Source organism: Cucurbita pepo, chromosome LG03 (assembly GCF_002806865.2).
Source record: "Cucurbita pepo subsp. pepo cultivar mu-cu-16 chromosome LG03, ASM280686v2, whole genome shotgun sequence".
Classification (NCBI taxonomy): Eukaryota; Viridiplantae; Streptophyta; class Magnoliopsida; order Cucurbitales; family Cucurbitaceae; genus Cucurbita; species Cucurbita pepo.
This window is the reverse complement of record NC_036640.1, coordinates 9,575,530-9,596,223: the sequence shown is the minus strand read 5'-3', so window position 1 is coordinate 9,596,223 and position 20,694 is coordinate 9,575,530. Positions and strand designations below refer to the sequence as shown.

The window sequence follows — 20,694 nt, the reverse complement described above, 5'->3', positions numbered from 1 at the left end:
ATAAATAAATATATATATATACATACAATTGGACCACACTCATCATTTGTCACAAAATTTGAAGAAGAGAAATTATTTATGTTGTCATGTATTATTGACTTCAGGCCTCTTTCTTGCCTTCCGCCATGTGATTAGGCTTTAATAATCCTTATTTAATTATCCAAATTAAATGGATAATCCTATTTTTTTAAATGATAACGGCTTTGTGTCACTGTAATGCTTGTCTAGTACGTGTTGTCTCTGAGTTACTATTTAGTTTTAACTAGTAATGACTAGGTACATTGTGACACTGTGATGTTTATCTAGGACGTATTGTCTGTGACTGTATGCCTGTTCCAAACCCTTTTACTTTACTTTCATTGTATGTCTTACTTGACTTTACGGGATAATTGGTAAACTTGTTAACGACTAATTAGAGATGAATCCCGAAGCCTTGGCCTTTCTTGAGGTTGGTTGGAGATGGCAAGACTCTACAAATTTATCTGATCTGGATTAAAGCTTGGTTCTATAGCAACGAGTAGTCATGGTCAAAGCTTGGTTCTATAGCAAGAAAAGCCAACTTTAGGTTCTGTTTTTATTTGTCTATCCATAGCATAGCATGAAGAGATTGTTGAAATAACGTCGTGGATTAGATATCGCCACGCCAAACTTGATTTGTCTTCTTACCCTTTTTCTCGTAACTTTATTATGGATTTTAGCTCGAGGGTTTAAGCATATTTCATGAACATATGTAGCTAAATTCATTTATGAAATTTTTAAATTTATCTGATCGATCCAAGTTTCTATTTTGTATCAAATAAGTTTCTAACAAATTCAAAAACTTTAAATTCGACTGTTTTCTTTGACACAAACCAGTGCTCAACCTATTTAACATTTTTTAAAATTAATATATCATTTTAATTACCTTCAAAAACTTATTAGACATCTATTTTTAATTTTTCAGATTTTAAAAATGGTGTTTATTTCTTCCCAATTGATCAACACTTTTTTTAAAACGCATTTGAATTCTAAAGCAAATTTAAAAAACATACAAATTGTGAGATGAGTTGGAAAAGAGGAACGAAAGATTTCTTATAAACCCTCTCTCTAACAGACACGTTTTAAAATCATGATGCTAACGACGATACGTAACGGGCCAGAACAGATAATATATGTTAACGGTGGGTTTGGGTTGTTATAAATGGTATCAGAGGTAGACATTGGGCGGTGTGCCAGCGAGAACGCTGACCCTAAGGAGAGTGGATTGTGAGATCTTACATCGGTTGGAGAGAGTAACGAAGCACCCTTTATACCCAAGGGTTTCGACCTATCAGATACGTTTAAAATCGTGAGGATGACGATGATACATAACGGACAAAGCAAATAACATCTGTTAGCGGTGGGCTCGAGCTATTACACAATTTTTTTCATCTTCAAATTTGACTTGGTTCATAAAAACAAAATAGTTACGAGAGGAGACACTAACTAATATAATTACATTTATTACTTTAATTAAAATGAAAAGAAACCAAATTAAAGAAAAAATTAGTGATATAAATAGAGATTACAAGAACCCTAAATTGTTGGTGCTTATGTTTCCAAAATCTGCAACGAGTCATATCAAAACCGCAAGAATCCTAGATATTGTCCCTCAAAATTTTTAAAACGTGTCTACTAGAGAGAGATTCTCCTCCCCAATCAATATGGGATCTCACAAAAAAATGTAACGAACCATCTTAACAATTCGAATTCCATATTCGACATCTAATGACTCAAACATTCATCTAAATCCCTTTCGAGATGGTTAAGTCACCTACTCATCACTTCTAAGACCAAAAAACTATTTTCACAGACCAACACGAGTCATTTCAACATGTTTTGTCTTCAGTCTCATGTTTCCTAAGAAAACACAAAGATACAGCTCAACATGTTTTGTCCACACTCTCATGTTTCCTAAAAAAAACACAATGTCTCAATTACACAGACTCAAAAGAAGTCTGTTTAAGTCATCATACCTTCAAAATCACTCTCGTCTGAGTGCAGTATCAGTTTATTCATGTATCGTTCATATACTCGGGTATTTTTATTAAAAAAAAAAAAAAAAAGTATTTAAAATACATAGATCACAGAGCATGGTGGGTTGGAAGAGAAGATGAAAGAAGTATATTATCATTAACTTCTTTTTGTTTGTTTCCTCTCTATTATATTCTTATGGGTCAACTCCATGGGAGATCTTATTTAATGCTCACTAATATATTCATATATATATATATATATATATATATATATATATATANATATATATATATATATATACACCCTTGTTTTGCTCCTTCTTCTCTGCAGATTTGAAGGGGTAATTAATCCAAAATTTGGAAGACTCTAAGTTTGTTTTTATGTGATTAATAAAATAAAAAGCAACAAAATCTAGCAAATCCCGTTTTGAATGATGAAATTTAATTATAATATCCAATTTAATTTGTTGTTTAACCTTCTTAATTTCCCCTCTCCCATACGCCTATTTTCATTCCCACCTTTAACCAATCTAACATTATGGTACACAGACCAGCCCGTAATATAGATCAAACGACGAGCTTTGCTAATCGATTCAGTGATGTCGTCCCAACAGCTCCTATGTTCATATNTAATCTTTTAATCTCTCGTTTTTATATTTCGGTATAGTTTCGATTTGATCTCGAGATTTCTAATTTCTATACTCATGTTTGTTTCTGATCTGGATATTTTAATTAATTCTAACCGTGGCGTAAAAATTAATGTAGAAACTGAACTCAAAATTAAGGTAAATTTATAATGTTTTTTGGAACGTAAGTACAAAAACTTCTTGATAAAAATGCAAAATCTTTGAAATGGGAGAATAGGGATGTGTTGGATGATGAAAGTCTCACGTCTGCTAATTTAGGGAATGATCATTGGTTTATAAACAAAGAAGGTTTGAGGCATTTTGGGGAAGCCCAAAGCAAAGCCATGAGAGCTATTGCTCAAAGTGGACAATATCATACCATTGTGGAGAGTCGTGTTCGTCTAACAGGATGTACACGAGTTGGGTTTGGAAAATATTTTTGACCAACTCGAAATTTCGAATAGATTGGGCTCCAGAAATACGAGCGTTGAGCAGACGATGATCTTCTTCCTCAGGGATCTCAAATGAGGGAACCCTATGAGAGCCACTGACTCCAACTACCGTCCATATATAATCCATACTAGATCTAACTAACTGCCCATCCTACCTCCTCTTCGTTAGTCCCTTGAGTAATCCAAATAGAATTCGCAGCTCAATCTAACCTAATCGGTTGGGATGGGTTGTTGGACTGTTATTTTCTTAATTATTTTAAAAAATTCTATTTATCTACAGTGTTATATCAATAACTAAAATCTCATTAAATTCAAATATCGAACATTTACAAGGTACAAACATCATTAACATAGGCTATAAACGTTAAATATTCAAGTAAGGTTGGGTTGGATTGAGCTGTAACCCCAATTTTGAGTTGACCCAACCAAAAAAACTGAATTTTTCGATTTTTCAGTCGGATATTCGTGTCATTTGAATCGTCGTAATAGAATGATATATAAAAAATTAAAAAAATTAAAAAATTAAAAAAAAAGGTGAGAAATTTGGAAATTTTCCTATTTCCATATTCTAATAATCATCCTTGGCCGTACATTGCAGTACATTTTGGACTTTCTCTCTTAAGTTGATAATTCCAATTTATTATATATTTTTTCCAGAAAAAAGAAAAAAAAAATTACGTATTTGAGTTTATTTATGACGCAATAAATCTTTCTAGTAATTATCAAAAGTATATAACATTTCTTAGAATGTAAACTAACTCCAAATCACACAAATTCTATCTCTCTTCTTTTCATGCTCAAAATTAACCTCTTTTCCTTTACTTTCATGTCAAGCCTCCATTTCCCTTCACAACAACAATCCCCATAAAAACCCTTATAAATTCTACTTTTCTCGAGAAATAATAATCAAGATATACGTAACCGCTCGAACCCATCACTAGAAAATATTGTTCGTTTTAGCTCGTTAGGTATCGCCGTCAACCCCACGATTTTAAAACGTGTTTACTATGCAGAGGTTTCCAGAAAATAATAAGTAATGTTTCGTTCCCCTCTCCAACTGACGTGTGATTTCACAATTTACCCTCTATAAGGACTCAACGTTCTCGTTGGCACACCACCTGATGTTATAATAACCCAACTCATTTTCTTGCAGTACAATTTAGGAGCCGAACGGCTCGATCGATTAGTCAAAAAGGCTTAAGATTAGAGCATAGTGTGTCCTAATTTATTGGACATAAATGTATATCCTAATTAGAGGTTGAAAAAAGGGTTGGGTTGAAGAAGAACATAGTATTAATGAGAACCACAGGTTGTCTGTCTGATGGTTTGCATATTTTGGTGGAAACATTATTATGAGTTAATCATAATTGGTTCAGTTTTGGAATTAAATATAGATTTGGAACATACTGATACTGTTACACTGATTACAACCCATACCCCTACCCAACCCAACCTAGTATTTATATATCTTCAAATTAACCACTTTTAACCAATTCAATAATATCTTCGTGTGACTATAATGCCCTTGACTGTTTGTCACCAGTAATGTGGTCATGTCGTACCAATAAAATAGGCAGCTCAATTATAAAAACACGTGAGTGAGAACTTAACATGCTAAAATGACTATAATGCCCCTGATGGTTTGTCACGATACACTTCTTAGAAGTAGTTCAAATCAAGCAAGTAACGTGGTCATGTCGTACCAACAAACTGAGCAGCTCAATATAGAAATACGTGAGTGAGAACTTAACATGCTTAAATGACTATAATGCCCCTGATGGTTTGTCACGATACACTTCTTAGAAATAGTTCAAATCAAGTAAGTAATGTGGTCATGTCGTACCAACAAACTGAGCAGCTCAATTATAGAAACACGTGGTGAGAACTTAACATGCTTAAATGACTATAATGCCCCTGATGGTTTGTCACGATACATTTCTTACAAGTAGTTCAAACCAAGCAAGTAATGTGGTCATATGGTACCAACAAACTGGGCAGCTCAATTATAGAAACACGTGAGTGAGAACATAGCAGATCATAGATGACTCGTTAGGATACTCTTCACTCTTAAAAGTAGCTCATGTCAAGTACGTAACATGGTCATATCATAAGAGCTGCAAGAGAATGTCGGTGTCTTACCTACTAAATCTAGATTACAAATTCTAAAGTCATTACGAGCAAAACCCAGATTCCAAACCCTAATCTAAATCTTGATTACGAAACTTTACGTAAAACGTGACAAAACGTAAGAAACATTAGCCATATTTTTATCGAAAAACATATAAAAAAAAAGAGGGAAACTTAAAAAGTGGTATCTTTATTGAAGCATAAGAGAGCTGTAAAGTGATATGTCCATGATTGCCAATATTTTCTTGGATTATTTGCTTGAAAAGACAGTTCTTAATCATGTCCTTTTCTCCTCCTTTCCTCATCTCTCTCTCCACATATATAAATTCAACAACAAAACCCTCTTCAATGCCTTCCAATCTCGGCCTCGTTTCGTTCCTCGCTCGAAAACCGCTATATTCAAAAGCCTATAATAGCGTTATTCGTAAACAATCGTATCGGTTATTTCTTGTAACGAGCGTTCTTCGTAAGCTATCGTATCTATTATTTCTTATAGTGAATCACTAAAACTTGAACCTATATGCAAATATAGCGGAGTTGTTTTGACCGTGTAGTTTCTCTTTCTCTCTCTATATGTATAGATTTATATATATATTATAATAATTCACAGTTTACCAGACAAGGCCACATGTGTAGGACCTCCATAGCCTCTACTTCCCTTACATTTCCTTCTTTTTGTTTTTTGTTTTTGTTTTTGTTTATTTTTTTTTTTTAATTTGAAAAAATCCCCTTGAGAATCTGTTATTTAATCCTTTCCCCTTCTGCCTCCCTGCCATTACAGATACCTGGAAAACAGAATACCTTCACAAAGAAAAGGATTTGCACAGTCAATTTGTCAGTTTATAGTTATAGTTATGAACTGATTGAGAAAAAAAAAAAAGAAAAAAAAAAAAAGGGAAACTTTGGCTGTTACATTCATTGGGAATCCTTTTGATGCGATGTTTTGAACTCAAAACTTGAGTACTTTCTGTCCAAATCCCGATCTCTTCGATACCCTTTTTTTCGTTCTTGTTCTTGTTGTTGTTGTTGTTCGTTGATTGATACGATGTTGCCGAGTTTTGATCCGAACGACGATGAAGGCGGGTTGAAGTTGCTCGAGGATCTGACACAAAATGCAAGGCAAATACAAGAACAAGTGATTGAGAAGATTCTTACACAAAATGCCAATACTGAATATCTCAAAAGCTTCATCAATGGCTGCCACTCTCCTGATGTTCATCTTTTCAAGAACACTGTCCCTGTGGTGAACTACGAAGATATCAAGCCTTATATTGAGAGAATTGCTAATGGAGAACCTTCCAATATAATTTCAGCTCAACCCATCACTGAGCTACTCACCAGGTAACTAATTCATCTTTGAATCAATTCAAATGGGTAGCAGAAGCTCTGGTTATTGATATCAATAATGAACATGCAGCTCTGGAACTTCTGGTGGACACCCCAAAATGATGCCTTCAACTGCTGAAGATTTGGATAGAAAGACATTCTTTTATAATCTCCTCGTTCCTGTGATGAACAAGTATGATGAATAAAACAGTGCCTGCTTTATTATCATTACCATCATTGTTATTGTTTTTGTGTTCAAATTCCTCTGTTTTTGTTCTTGGCTGTCGAATTCAGGTATGTGGATGGTTTAGAACAAGGAAAAGGGATGTATCTTTTGTTTATCAAGCCAGAAATCAGCACCCCATCTGGGTTAATGGCAAGGCCTGTTCTTACAAGCTATTACAAAAGCAAGAACTTCAGAAACCGCCCGTTCAATCGGTACAATGTTTACACAAGCCCAGATGAAACGATTCTGTGCGCAGACAGTAGGCAGAGCATGTACTGTCAATTGCTTTGTGGGTTAGTTCAAAGGGATGATGTTCTTCGAGTTGGTGCAGTTTTTGCGTCCGCTTTTCTTCGTGCTATCAAATTCTTGGAAGATCACTGGAAAGAGATGAGCGATAACATAAGACATGGGTATGTCAGTGATTGGATCACAGACCCAAATTGCAGAGCCTCTGTTTCTTTACTCCTCACCAAACCCAACGCTGCTTTGGCTGATTTGATCGACGCCATGTGCGGGGAGAAGTTATGGGAAGGTATAATCAAGAAGATTTGGCCTAAAACGAAATACATTGAAGTTATTGTAACAGGGTCCATGGCTCAGTATATACCCACTCTTGAATTTTACAGTGGTGGGCTTCCTTTAGTTTCCACTATGTATGCTTCCTCTGAGTGTTATTTTGGTATCAATTTCAATCCTTTGAGTAAACCCTCTGATGTTTCTTATACCCTTCTTCCAAATATGGCGTTCTTCGAGTTCTTACCAGTGGAGAAGAACAATGGTGAATTGAGCCATTGTAATGGCGGCTCTGTTCCACCAGCTGATGAATTTGAAACGGTGGATCTTGTCGATGTGAAGCTCGGTCATTATTACGAGCTGGTTGTCACAACTTTCACAGGTGAAAAAACAAACCCATCTTTTAATTCTTCTTCTTTTTTGGATCTGACCCACATTTTTTTTTTTTTTTTTTTTTTTTTTTTTTTTTTTTTTTTTTTTTTTTGTTAAGTTCATTGTTCTGTTCTTGGTGGTTTCAGGGCTATACAGATACAGAGTAGGTGACATTCTAATGGTAACTGGCTTCCACAACTCCGCCCCTCAATTCCGATTCGTTCATCGCCGGAACGTCGTGTTAAGTATAGACACCGACAAGACAAACGAAGATGACTTATTGAACGCAATCACAAAGGCGAAATTGCTGCTTGAGCCGCTTGGTGTTTTGTTAACAGAGTACACAAGCTATGCCGATACAGGGTCGATTCCAGGACATTATGTTCTGTTTTGGGAGCTGAAAAACAGAGGAGGGTGCGAGAGTTTGGGAGAGCTGGAATCGAGTTTAATGGAAGAATGTTGTTCAAGTGTTGAACAATCACTGGATTCTGTGTATAGAAGGTGCCGAAGCAAAGATAAATCCATTGGGCCATTGGAGATCAGGGTTGTGAAACATGGAGCTTTTGATGCACTAATGGATTTTTGTGTGTCGCAAGGCTCTTCTGTGAATCAATACAAGACACCCAGATGTATTAAGTCGGAGGAGGCCATTAGGATTCTTGATTCGAGGGCGGTGGGGAGATTTTTCAGCCGGAAAACGCCATTTTGGGAGCCGTTTAGAGCTCAGTATTCTCAATGACCACCATTGTTTTAGTGTATTTATGTCGTTTTCTTCTCCTCCTCTGTTTTTTCCTCTGTTTTTTTAGAAACTGTGTGGTTTTTTTTTTCCTGATATGTGTGGGAATTATTTGGACAAACTACAAAGTAGCAGTTTTTTTTTAGCATCATTTATGTTGAAATCTTGTCGTAATGACACGACCTTTAATGTTCTGATACCACTTGTTGTACTCTCATTGCACAACTAAAATCGTTTTGATACCCAATTGTTGTAGTGGAAGCGAAAGTAAGATCGATTACACTCACGCACCCAGAAACAAAAAATAAACAAAGAGCCATAAAGGTTTACGTGGTTTGAAGGGAAGAAATTCCCCTATCTCACACAAAGAGCCTCTCAATTACCTCTAGACAAATACAAAATGACAATGATTCCACGTCTCAAAACAAGACTAGACAAGCTTTTACATGATTCAAGATGAGAATATGAACCATTCCGGATAATGGGTTATGAACTAAATGAGAATTATGACAACACAACAGTGACTTCGGTGTATAATTTGTAGTTTAGAGGTCATTTCATACATTTAGAATGAAGACGTTGTAAAAGTCAACGAAAAAGGATACAAAAATGGAGTAATAAAACACTCGAAATGATGGGAAAGAATTGTGGAAACCGAACGACGGAAATGCTCGGGCTACGAATGGAAGTCATTAAGACATGAATGAAAGGAGGGAGGCCTACAAGAACAGTGTGGTGGAAAAGGAAGGAGACCCACAGAGAAGATGGAGGCAGAGGAGAGGCCACGGCGGGGGAGGGGGGAAGGGGACAAGGAGAGGAACCCAAAGGAGACAGCAAGAACTGTAGAGGGAAAGGGGAAGAAGATTGGGAGGAGAAGACAATAGGGGGAAGGAGGGATAGAAGCAAAGATAGAACGACGGTGGGGTGACCTGGTGGTCTGACACGTACCAATGAAACAGTCAGTTACATGGAGNCTCCTTTTATTACTTGTGGCTCCCTCCACCCATTTCCCCCTCTTTGTTTTTTTTTCAAGTACACCCTTTTTCTCGAATCGTTCGAGAGGGGATCGCGTTTCGTACACCTCTAGCGTACTCTACTCCACCGCCTTGTCGTTGATGCAATGCTCAACTTTCACGTCGAGGTACGATTCTCTTCTCGGGTTTGGTCTAGCCTTTCACTGATGCTCTTTGTCTCTCTTGATGTAATCATAGATTCACATTCAGTGGTCGTTTTTCTGAGACCTTTTGCATGCATTCATCACAAGCTTATAGTAGATGATCAAGGTCTATATAGTTTCTTTAGGGTCAAGCTTGTTGGCTTTTTGGCCCTTAATCTCAAATTAATTAACTATTCTCACTATTTTGTCCACAGTGTAAGGTTGAGAATAACGATTTCAACGTCTTTTTTTTATTCACTCAAATTAGAGATAAAACGAAGAAGTTTCAGTCAAAACAAGATACCCGACGTGAGGATGTGGAGGCAAAATTGACATCATGAACCAATCAAATTCAAAATAAGATACCTGGATGATGTGGTGACAAAATTGACATCATGGACCAGCCGCAAAATTGACATTATAGACCAATCGAATATGACATTTATAAATTTGATAGAGTAACATATGGTGGAGTTTTCAATTACATTTATATAAAAGTTTTCAGAAGTATTTGAATTATAAAATCATTTCAATTATATTTATAAAAATTTTGGGTTACGACTTTCAAATGGAAAGAAATTATATTTCATTTACATTTATGAAAACTAGTGTTACTCTTAAATTTATAGTAAAAAATTATAGAACACATGTTTTACCGAGTATTTTAAATACTTATTATTTAAAAACTTTTTTTTTTCAAGAAAAAGGCGAGGGCGTAACAAAGGTGGGACGAGGAAGGTTGTTGGTTAATCCATAGGTCTATATATTCATTTGCATACAACAGAATATCAGGGCTATCAGGTACTACATTCAAGGTTCAAATCTTGATCTGAATCTTGAGATACTAAGGTCATCACGAGGATTCCAAATCTTGATCTAAATTACGAGCATGGGCCAAAGAAATTTTTAAGATCATTTTAATTGGATGGTCACCTTTATGAAAACTACGACCTTAGCTCTGAAAAGTAGGACCCACATGAAAACAAACGGACTTGTCTATTCCTCCTTGCTATCAGTGCTATAACGAGCAACAACAAGTGTGAGAAAGATCCAGACAATGACAACCATAGCAGTTTTGTCGACTTTAATGGTAAAGAGTTCGAGCTAGATTAAAATATGTTCGACACCCATAAATACAATGAACTAGTTGTAGCTAACCGTGTCAACCCTTCGAAGAATAGCAATTCAAAATCTCGAGAACACGTGGTGCAATGTGATTGAAAGGTTGAAGAAGAAAATAATTGGGGGAAAATGCATAATAATATTAAGGAAAAATGAAAATGGGGAGCATAGGAGTGAATAGGACACACGTGTGCGTTGGATTGATGTTAAGGAGAAAAAGACAAGTTCTGTAGCTGTAATGTTTGTTGTGTTAAAAACTACAATGCCAAAAATGTAGCTGTTTGCCTTTTCAATCCTTACATGCCCCCACCTCACCCTTCCTTCTCTCTTCCCGCTTTATATAACTCGATAACTTGACCCAACCCGTCACTCAATTCAATCTAGGAACGTTGAGTTGGGTTAGATTATTTTTTCGATTTGGGTTGAGTTGAATTTTAAAAAATATTTAAAATTTGAATCCGTTTGTGAGTTGACTTTTTTTTTTTGGTCAACCTGAAAAAATAGGGTTACAGGTCGATCTAACCCTGCCTACTTTTAAGATTATTATGAATTTTAACAATATTTGACGTCTGTAATCAATGTTAATAACTTATTTTGACTTGTGCATTATTTTTTGATTGAGTTGAATTTTTAAAAATATCTAAAATTCGAATTCGTTTGTGAGTTGACTTTTTTTTTTGTCAACTTGGAAAAAATAGGGTTACAATTCGATCTAACGTGCCTACTTTTAAGATTATTATGAATTTTAACAATATTTGACGTCTGTAATCAATGTTAATAACTTATTTTGACTTGTGCATTATTTTTTGATTGAGTTGAATTTTTAAAAATATCTAAAATTCGAATTCGTTTGTGAGTTGACTTTTTTTTTTGTCAACTTGGAAAAAATAGGGTTACAATTCGATCTAACGTGCCTACTTTTAAGATTATTATGAATTTTAACAATATTTGACGTCTGTAATCAATGTTAATAACTTATTTTGACTTGTGCATTATTTTTTCGATTTTGATTGAGTTGAATTTTTAAAAATATCTAAAATTCGAATTCGTTTGTGAGTTGGCTTTTTTTTTTTGTCAACCTGAAAAAAATAGGGTTACAATTCGATGTAACGTGCCTACTTTTAAGATTATTATGAATTTTAACAATATTTGACGTCTGTCATCAATGTTAATAATGTATTTTGACTTGTGACTCGTGAATGTTTGATATATGAATTTTATGAAATTTTAGTTATTAATGTAGCAGTATGGTATTTTTAAATAATTAAAAAAAACAATCTGACAACCCAATTGAATTATATTATTAAACCTTATATTTTGTCTAAAAAACACCTAAACTTTTAAAAGATTCAATAAAAACATTAAACTTAATATATATATATATATATATAAATATCTTTTACCGTTAATTTTGGATAAAACCGGTTAGTACTTTATTTCAAGAATATTTTTGAACTTTTAACCGTATTTCAAAAATACCCTTAGACTTTAAAAAAATTTATTACGGTAATTCACTCTTTTAGCGTCGATATATTGACAAAAACTGTCTATCAACACAGATAGATTATTCTAAACTTTTTAACATTATTTTTGAAAATTCACGCGTATTTTTAAAATTTTTTTAAATTTATTTTTGGTATCGAAAAAGAATGAAATAAAGAAAATATATTTATTAATTTAAGTTAAAATAAAAAAGAAAAGTAAAAGCGTGTTGGGCCGTGATGGTGGGCCGTGGAGGTGGGCCGATTGTATATGGGTGTTTGTTTGTGAGGGTTGTTGAGGATAAGGTTTCGTTTTCGCCATGTAAAGAAAGTGAAAGGACATTCATAAATGGGGTATCCTTTGCCTCCACAACCTTCGGACTATTAATTCCTTCCCTTCCCTACCATCCCTCCTTTCCCTTTCCCCTTCCTTTTTTTTTCCTTTTTTTCTTTTTCCAAATAATTTAATTATTAACTTTGACCCGATCTCGACCCACACGTGCACGCGCGCGCACCCACACGCACACGCACGTAATTAATAATTATTTTTTGTTCTTGTACTTTCAAGATTTAGTCGCTAATGTTCGTATGTGATGATGGATGATTGAGAGCCTAAGCCATTTTAAGCCTATTTTGGGCTTCATTCAAATTGTGGACTTGTCTACGAACCCAATAAAATGAGTGCGGATCCAAATTTGGAGGAGATCCAACGTATCGTGCTCGACCTAGTTGATCTAGATGTGTCTATGGCCCAACTTTCACTCACGAACCTAACTCAAAACCGTGTCTTCACAAGAAGAAGACACGATTTTACGACTGACCCAAAGCATTAGGATACTTCCCAATATGATGAGTACGGACGCGTATGTTACGACTTATGATTTTTGACTTGATGTTATACAGGTCTTTTCCCTTTGTGATATTCGACAGAGCCTGTTAACGAGTGTTAACTCGACGAGCCAGATTCAGGAGTTGTGCGAGCTCATGCTTACATGCACGTATGCAGAGAAGTACTACATATCCAACATTGCCCGAAATGGAAAGCTGCCTAAGACCATGCTATGGTATGTTAAAAGGACAGATCCCTCTATGTTGTATGCTCTAATAGTGAAGTTACTTATAAAATATTAGAAATACTTAAGTCATGTGCTGCTCTTATATTTCATATAAAGTTAAGCCACTCCTGTACGAATAACGGCAACGTCGCGATAGAGACCATGGAACCAGTGTCAAGGTTTTGTTTATTTTGTAGCCTTAAGTTAGATTAGGACATCATTTCCCCTTAAACTTTTGAAATGCAGACATTCAACATCATAACCACGACGTTTCCCCTAATTTCGTTTCATAGTAGACATTCAAGGTCGTAATTAACTAGAAGACTGCGTTGAAAGTGCTAAGCACGACCACATGCATTTCTAACTCAGTGAACGGATTAAAACTAATAGATGCAAAGACAAATACATAGATTCATTAGATTTAAACGCTTATAAAGACTTTGAACAGTCTACACAATATCTTAGAATAGGACGAGCATGAATTCCATTCAAACCCGAAACCTACTCCTTCCCTCGAAATCTTAAACTCCCCTAATTTCAAAAGTGTCGAACAGTCAAAGCCTTTTCTAATAGATTTGTCTTTTTTTGTGTATTTTTTAGGCTCCCCCATGTTCTACGGGTGGGAAAGCTTCCTTTTGACCATCGTTTTCACTGTTCAATCTGTTTTATTCGTTTATTGGGAACGGAGATTCATGGGATTTTCAAACCACCTTGTCCCTCTTTCCCCTCTTCTTTGACGCTTTGCTTCCTCCATTATTTCTTTCTTTCCTAATTTTTTTAATACTAAATCACTCAAATCTTCTGCTCTGTTCTCGGCTAATCTTTTTAGGGTTTTTTCCGATTCGTTGAAAAAAATGAAGTTTTATGTGGGAATATGTGACATTCGAGTAATGAAGCGGTATATAGATTAACTGAGCCCACATCCGAATGCTAGCGATCTTGAGAATAGAATTACTAAAAAAAGCTTAAAAGAGTTGAAAGTCACTACCAGGGACATCTTCGTGTTCAGTGGCTCAATCATAAGAACTTTAAAGTTTAGAGCAATTTTACGTTGACTGAGCAAGTGAGAACAAAACATGCTGAAATGACTCGTATTCATTTGTGGGGATAGTCGTAACTCTAAGAAGCAAAGAGTAAGTAACATGACTATGTCACGGGAGATGCAAATGAATATCAGGGTCATCATCCGAATTTCAAACCCTAATTTAAATCATGGGCATGAGACGTTACAGTACACAACATCATCAATTACGAGATGTCATTTATGGATATTACTGTTTTATCTTAATTTCCTATGCATTACGTTCTTTTACTAAAAAAATCTTGATCCAAATCTTGAATATCAGACATTACAACACACAATATCATCAATTCCGAGAGGTCTTGTAGGCTATTCTATGTGCATAAATAAGGGGATTTTGAAGAAGAGTAAGAAGAGCCAAAAGATTGAGTATGAGATGAGGTGAAGAAAGGCGTTTTAGATGCCATTAGGGTGACATATAGACCAATTGCCCTAAATTATTCCTTTTAGCTCATTGATAAATGTGTCTTCTTAATTCAACCTCTACATATATATTTTTCTTTGGATTTTATGTCCACTTGCCCCCTCCCTTTCATTTCATATTTTCAACATATACTTTCCCTTTTTGACTCGTTTAAATACCTTATACGTTCCTCATGCCTTTACTTCGAGAATTAGGACCCGTTTTTATAGGTCAATAGAATCATTATACTCAAAACCCGACTTAAATAATCATTTATGAGTAAAAATTACTACCCTTCTAACCTTTTTTGTAATAGCCCAAACTCACCCCTAGTAGTCTACTCGAGAGAGGTTTTGGCTGTTACAAATAGTATCAGAGTCAACACTGAGCAGTGTGCCAAAGAGGACATGGGGCTCCAGGAGGGTGGACTGTGAGATCCCACATCGATCAATTGGAGTGGAGAACGAAACCTTTCACGTTTTGGCTGTTACAAATGGTATCAGAGTCAAACACTGAGCGATGTGCCAACGAGGGCTCTGGGTCCCAAGTGGGTGGACTATGAGATCCCACATCCATCGGTTGGAGAGGAGAACGAAACATTCCTTATAAGGGTATGAAAACCTTTCACGTATTGGCTGTTACAAATGGTATCAGAGCCAAACACTGAGAGGTGTGCCAACGAGGGCACTGGGTCCTAAGTGGGTGGACTGTGAGATCTCACATCCATCAGTCGGAGAGAAGAACGAAACATTTCTTATAAGGGTATGAAAATCTTTCACTAACCGACGCTCTTTAAATTAAGATTGAGGGCCATGACCGATTGACGAACGAGTTTCTAGGAAGGTGGTGGTTTACCACCAGCTACATATACATACCAAGGGGCTCATATAAAAGTCAAAATCTTCCGGCAATCCCAAACCAATACAATACTCAAAAGCTGCCAAAGTCTTTAAACAAATCTTAAACCTAATATGCTCTTGGATTTGGATAATTATTAATCCATTAAATAATGACGACTTCGCTTTTATAAATATTCACGATATTATCCCGAGATGAAGCGAAGACTGTTACGAATATATTATCACTTAAAAGCAAATATACCTCTAACTTAACGACCAACTCGAGCTTTCGAAGTTAGCGATGATTTAACATATCAAATCTTTATCTACTGTCATTTCTTCTCTGGTAGATATTGATAATTCTCGGTTTTTGCACAAGATCGACGCTAAAATTATAAGAAATAAAATAAAAGAAAGGATAATGGATGAGTGGTTGAGTTAGGATGAGGTGAATTAGGTGAAGAACCGACCATGGTTGAGATGTTTTTTCGGAAAAAAATAGAAACAAAAGAGCAAATGTGTGTCTTGTCGTTGTCACATGCAAGGCAACAAAGGGAGTTCATACAACTTAATTAGCAATCGGGTATTTCTCTAAACTACCCCTCATTAATTCATTAATTAAACCAATCAATTTAATAAATTTAATTAATTAAAGGACAAAAAAGCCAATCAAAATTTCAAAATTTATGAGATGATTGTGGAGTGTATCATTGTATTTAGCACAAAATGGAAGCACATGGCTGAGATAATTATATTCTCTCTCTCTCTCTCATGTAACATGTAGAGGGTAACATGATCTTGTCAAAAACTCAATTTTTTTATTTAGTACTTCTTTTTTCTTGGAGACGCTTCTATTTCATCTAAAAAATTGTTTCTTTTCGACTAAAAATATTGATATAATTATGTTCGTTTTGAATTCAACAGTAATTTAGCATGATATTTGTGATGTCCCACGTTGGTTGGGGAGGAAAACAAATCACCATTTATAAGGGTGTGGAAATCTTCCCCTAGTAGACGCGTTTTAAAGCCTTGAGGGGAAGCCCGAAAGTGAAAGCCCAAAGAGGAGAATATTTGCTAGCGGTGGATCTGGGCTGTTACAAATGGTATTAGAGGCAGACACCGGACGATGTGCCAACCTTCTCGCTGTTCTCCGAAGGGGGGGGGGATTGTGATGTCACACATTGGTTGGAGAGGAGAACAAACCGCCATTTATAAGGGTGTGGAAACCTTCCCCTAGTAGACGCGTTTTAAAGCCTGAAAGGGAAAGCCCAAAGATGATAATATCTTCTAGCGGTAGATCTGGGCCGTTACAATATTAGAGCAGAAAGTCCTATGTTCGAACTTCTATCAACTTAAACTTTTGAGTTTGTTAGTGATCTAACATGACATCGAAGTAGAGGGTTTTGTGTTCGAAGTCTTGTATTGGGTTTATTGTAACCTACCATCTTAAACTTTTGACTTCCTTGATGATTTAACATGACATCAAAGTAGAAGGTCGTGTGGACAAACTCCTGTACTGGGTTTATTGTTGTGACAACTGAATATAGAGGGAGTATATGAATGAACCGAGAGTAATCATAAATATATGAATGGAACAAGGTGCACCTTTCTTTTTCGATAGCTCAATCATAAGAACTTCATAGTTAAACATGTTTTACTTGGAGCAGTTTTATGTTAAGCGGGTTGTGAGTGAGGACAAAACATACTAGAACGGCTCGTGTTAGTTTGTGGGGACAATGTTCATTCTAATGACCATGTTACAGGGAACCCCTAGAGCTATCAGGTGCTGAATTCAGACATCAAATCCCGAGCGCGAAAGGAAATAAATCGAACCCAATAATGAAAATGATGAGCATGCAAAAAGGTAAAAGGTGGGGAGATTTTAGAATGATGAAGGAAATGATGATGAGATTTGAATAGATTCATCTCTCTTAGGCTTAGGCAATCATAAGGTGCGTCATGTTTTTCTTCTTAAACCAAATTAATTAAATATAATTTTGATTAAAGTTCCTTCCACCCTTTGCATGCGTATAGTTCTGTGAGGTTTAACGATTTGGTTAGTACACAAATCATGATTAACACTCTTTTTGTTTTTAATTAATTAACCTTAATTCAGAGATTTCAATTTAATTATTATTTTATTTTATTTTTAAATTAAAATAAATGTCATATTTTGTTAATAATGAGGTGATTGATGGAGAACATGCAATTATGATGGGTATCAAGTGGATCAGATCATTTCCTCATTCATGGTTGACTATATACATAAATCATTGACTGCTCCAAATTATATTCTGTTCTTCCTTTTTCTTTGCTTCTAATTATAACTTCTCTTCTTCTTTTTAAATTATGAACAAATTAACAACAAACATTCATCATGAGTCAAGTTAATTGAGCGATTCTGAGTTAATCAATCATGTTTAGATGTTGGTTGAATAAATTTTAATTGATTTTGAGCTAAATAAGTGATTTAGGGTTCATGTTTCCTCATATACATCCATGTTTTTTTTAGGATAGTTTATCAAATGATTTGGTTTTTTTTAAACAAAGCACTTATTACGATAGCGGTTTAGAAGGTATGAGTTAAAATTTCCTTAAATCGAGTATTCGTGGAAGACTCACTTTTCTCTAGAGTGCAACATTGGTTATACGAGTGACTGTTTGTTATTAATATGTGATTTCCTTCTTTGCACCATTTCATTATGGGATAGGTAATATGTGATTTTCATTTTTTTAGGGTCTTCAACTGTTTTTACTCATCGAGGTGACCATAACTCTTTTTTCTTGTAACTAGAAGACAAGCAATGCATCGAGAATTTGTGCTTGTAGGATAGAGTGAATATGTAACAGCCCAAGCTCACCGCTAGCAGATATTGTCTTCTTTTAGTTTTTCCTTTCGAGTTATCCCTTGAGGTTTTTAAAATGCGTTAGGGAGAGATTTTCACACCCTTATAAAGAATGTTTCGTTCCCCTCTCCAACCGATGTGGGATCTCACAATCCACCCTCCTTCAGGGGGCTTAGTGTACTTGTTGGCATTCGTTTCCCTCTCCAATTAATGTGGGATCTCACAATCCACCTCTCTTCAGGATCTAGGATCCTTGTTGACACTCGTTCCTCTCTCCAATTGATGTGCGATCTCACAATCCACCTCCATTTGACGCCCAGCCCAGCGTCCTCACTAACACTTATTCCTCTCTCTAATCAATATGGGATCTCACAATCCACCCCCTTTCGGGACCCAACATCCTCACTGACACTCGTTCTTCTCCAATCGATGTGGGATCTTAGAATCCACTCCCTTCGAGACCCAACATCCTCACTGACACTCGTTCTTCTCCAATCAATGTGGGATCTCAAAATCCACCCCCCTTCGGGGCCCAATATCTCGTTCCTTTCTCTAATTGATGTGAGATCTCACAATCCACTCCCTTCAAGGCCAACATCCTCGTTGACACTCGTTCCTCTCTCCAATTGACATGGGATCTCACATAATGAAGTTGGAGTTAAAAGGGTAATTGACCTTAAAATCAAATACCTTCCTTATGGTGTAATATTTTAGGGTTCATGTTCATATATCAATCTCTTCATGTTGTTCTACCTCTCCCCTATAGAGAATGCAAAAAGAGAAAGGTATACACATTTAAAAAAAAGGAACTTTTGAGAGTATCACATGCAAACCCCTTTTTACATATGTTTGATTTATAGAGAACCAATTATGATGCAAAGTTAGTAGGGCCCCTACTCCTATGGAGTTTTCCTCATTCATTTTGGGTAATAAAACATGATATAATATATTATTCCACAAATTTGGGTTATTTATACCCACACCAACATGCAACTCCCCTAAAACAAGCCCTACAACACTCATTCCCTTCTCTCTCTCTCCCTTTCTCACCTTTTTCCATGGACTTCAAGAACTCCAACACCAACTCCCCTTCCCCATCCAAGCCAAGAAGAAAGCACCATGACCAACACTCACAGCACCCACACCCACAAGAGCCCACAAGGTTTCTAGGCGTTCGACGACGCCCATGGGGCCGATACGCCGCTGAAATTCGAGACCCATCTACCAAAGAAAGGCATTGGCTTGGCACCTTTGACACTGCCGAGGAGGCTGCCTTGGCCTACGACCGTGCCGCTCGCTCCATGCGTGGCTCCAAAGCTCGCACCAACTTTGTCTACTCCGACATGCCTCATGGCTCATCCGTCACCACCATTATCTCCCCTGATGACTCCCAACTCTTCCCTCCAACCCCAACCCCAACCCCAACCTCCCTCCCCCAAACCCAACCCAACCACCTTTGCTTCACCCTTCACGACGACCCGTTCACTGCCACCTCATTCCCCGGAAACGACTGGCTCCCCGACACCGACTCTTATCAACCCGTCACCGCCTTCATGGACACCGGTATCCCACACCACAACGCCGAGCTCCCCCCGCTTCCACCCGACGCTTCTTCTTCCTATAACGATTGTGCCACCATGATTGATTGGTCCTCTTCATCTTCTTCCTCTTTTATCGGCTTCGATTCGAACACGCCTTTGCCGCCCTTCCCCGACACCAATAACGACGCGTTTGGATTCGGTTCATCGTCCAATTACTTCTACTGAGCTGAATAAATGTCATGATTTTCTAATTTGTGAGTTTAATGTTGTTTAAGGTACAAGAGGTTTGTGTGTTTTTGTTTTTCCTTTTTGAATGGAATGGCGGCACTCAAGCTCAGAAACTGTCTGATGACGTGTTATATATATATTATATATATATAAATATATTTATTTTTGGAGGTTATCAGTATAGTAATCTATGGCTACTGCTCACTCTGTGTGTGTGCTTGTAACAATTGTTCAAGATTGTGATTAAACAATTACTTCAATTATCTCTCACACGTTCTCATTTTTTTTTTTTTCTTTTTTCATATTTGGATTTATACACTTTATTGGTTCCTATATTAAGACTTATCCCAATAATAATAATAATAATATATTCGAATAAACTTCATATTCGAGGTTCGGAGTGTACATATGATCTGATAATCCGACTAATTCAATCTATCCAACCTAAATTGTAAAAATGGAGTAAGATTAGATTTTTTTTTTCCGGTTTGGGTTAGAATTGAATTTTTAGAAAGACGAAAATTCAATTTGGTTTGCGGGTTTTTTTTTTTTTTTTTTTTTTTTTTTTTT

The 20,694-nt window shown here is 36.2% G+C and overlaps 2 protein-coding genes across 2 annotated transcripts; both read left to right on the top strand.

Moving 5' to 3' along the window:
- The first annotated feature begins 6,244 nt into the window (after positions 1-6,244).
- LOC111791329 (indole-3-acetic acid-amido synthetase GH3.17) lies at positions 6,245-8,486 on the top strand. Its single transcript, XM_023672620.1, has 4 exons — positions 6,245-6,540; positions 6,617-6,718; positions 6,820-7,646; positions 7,783-8,486. The coding sequence occupies exons 1-4, from the start codon at positions 6,245-6,247 to the stop codon at positions 8,373-8,375; spliced, it is 1,818 nt and encodes a 605-aa protein (XP_023528388.1). The 3' UTR covers positions 8,376-8,486.
- Positions 8,487-19,413: 10,927 nt separating this feature from the next.
- On the top strand, positions 19,414-20,121 carry LOC111791732 (ethylene-responsive transcription factor LEP-like). Its single transcript, XM_023673203.1, has one exon. The coding sequence runs from the start codon at positions 19,414-19,416 to the stop codon at positions 20,119-20,121; it is 708 nt and encodes a 235-aa protein (XP_023528971.1).
- The last annotated feature ends 573 nt before the right edge of the window (positions 20,122-20,694 follow it).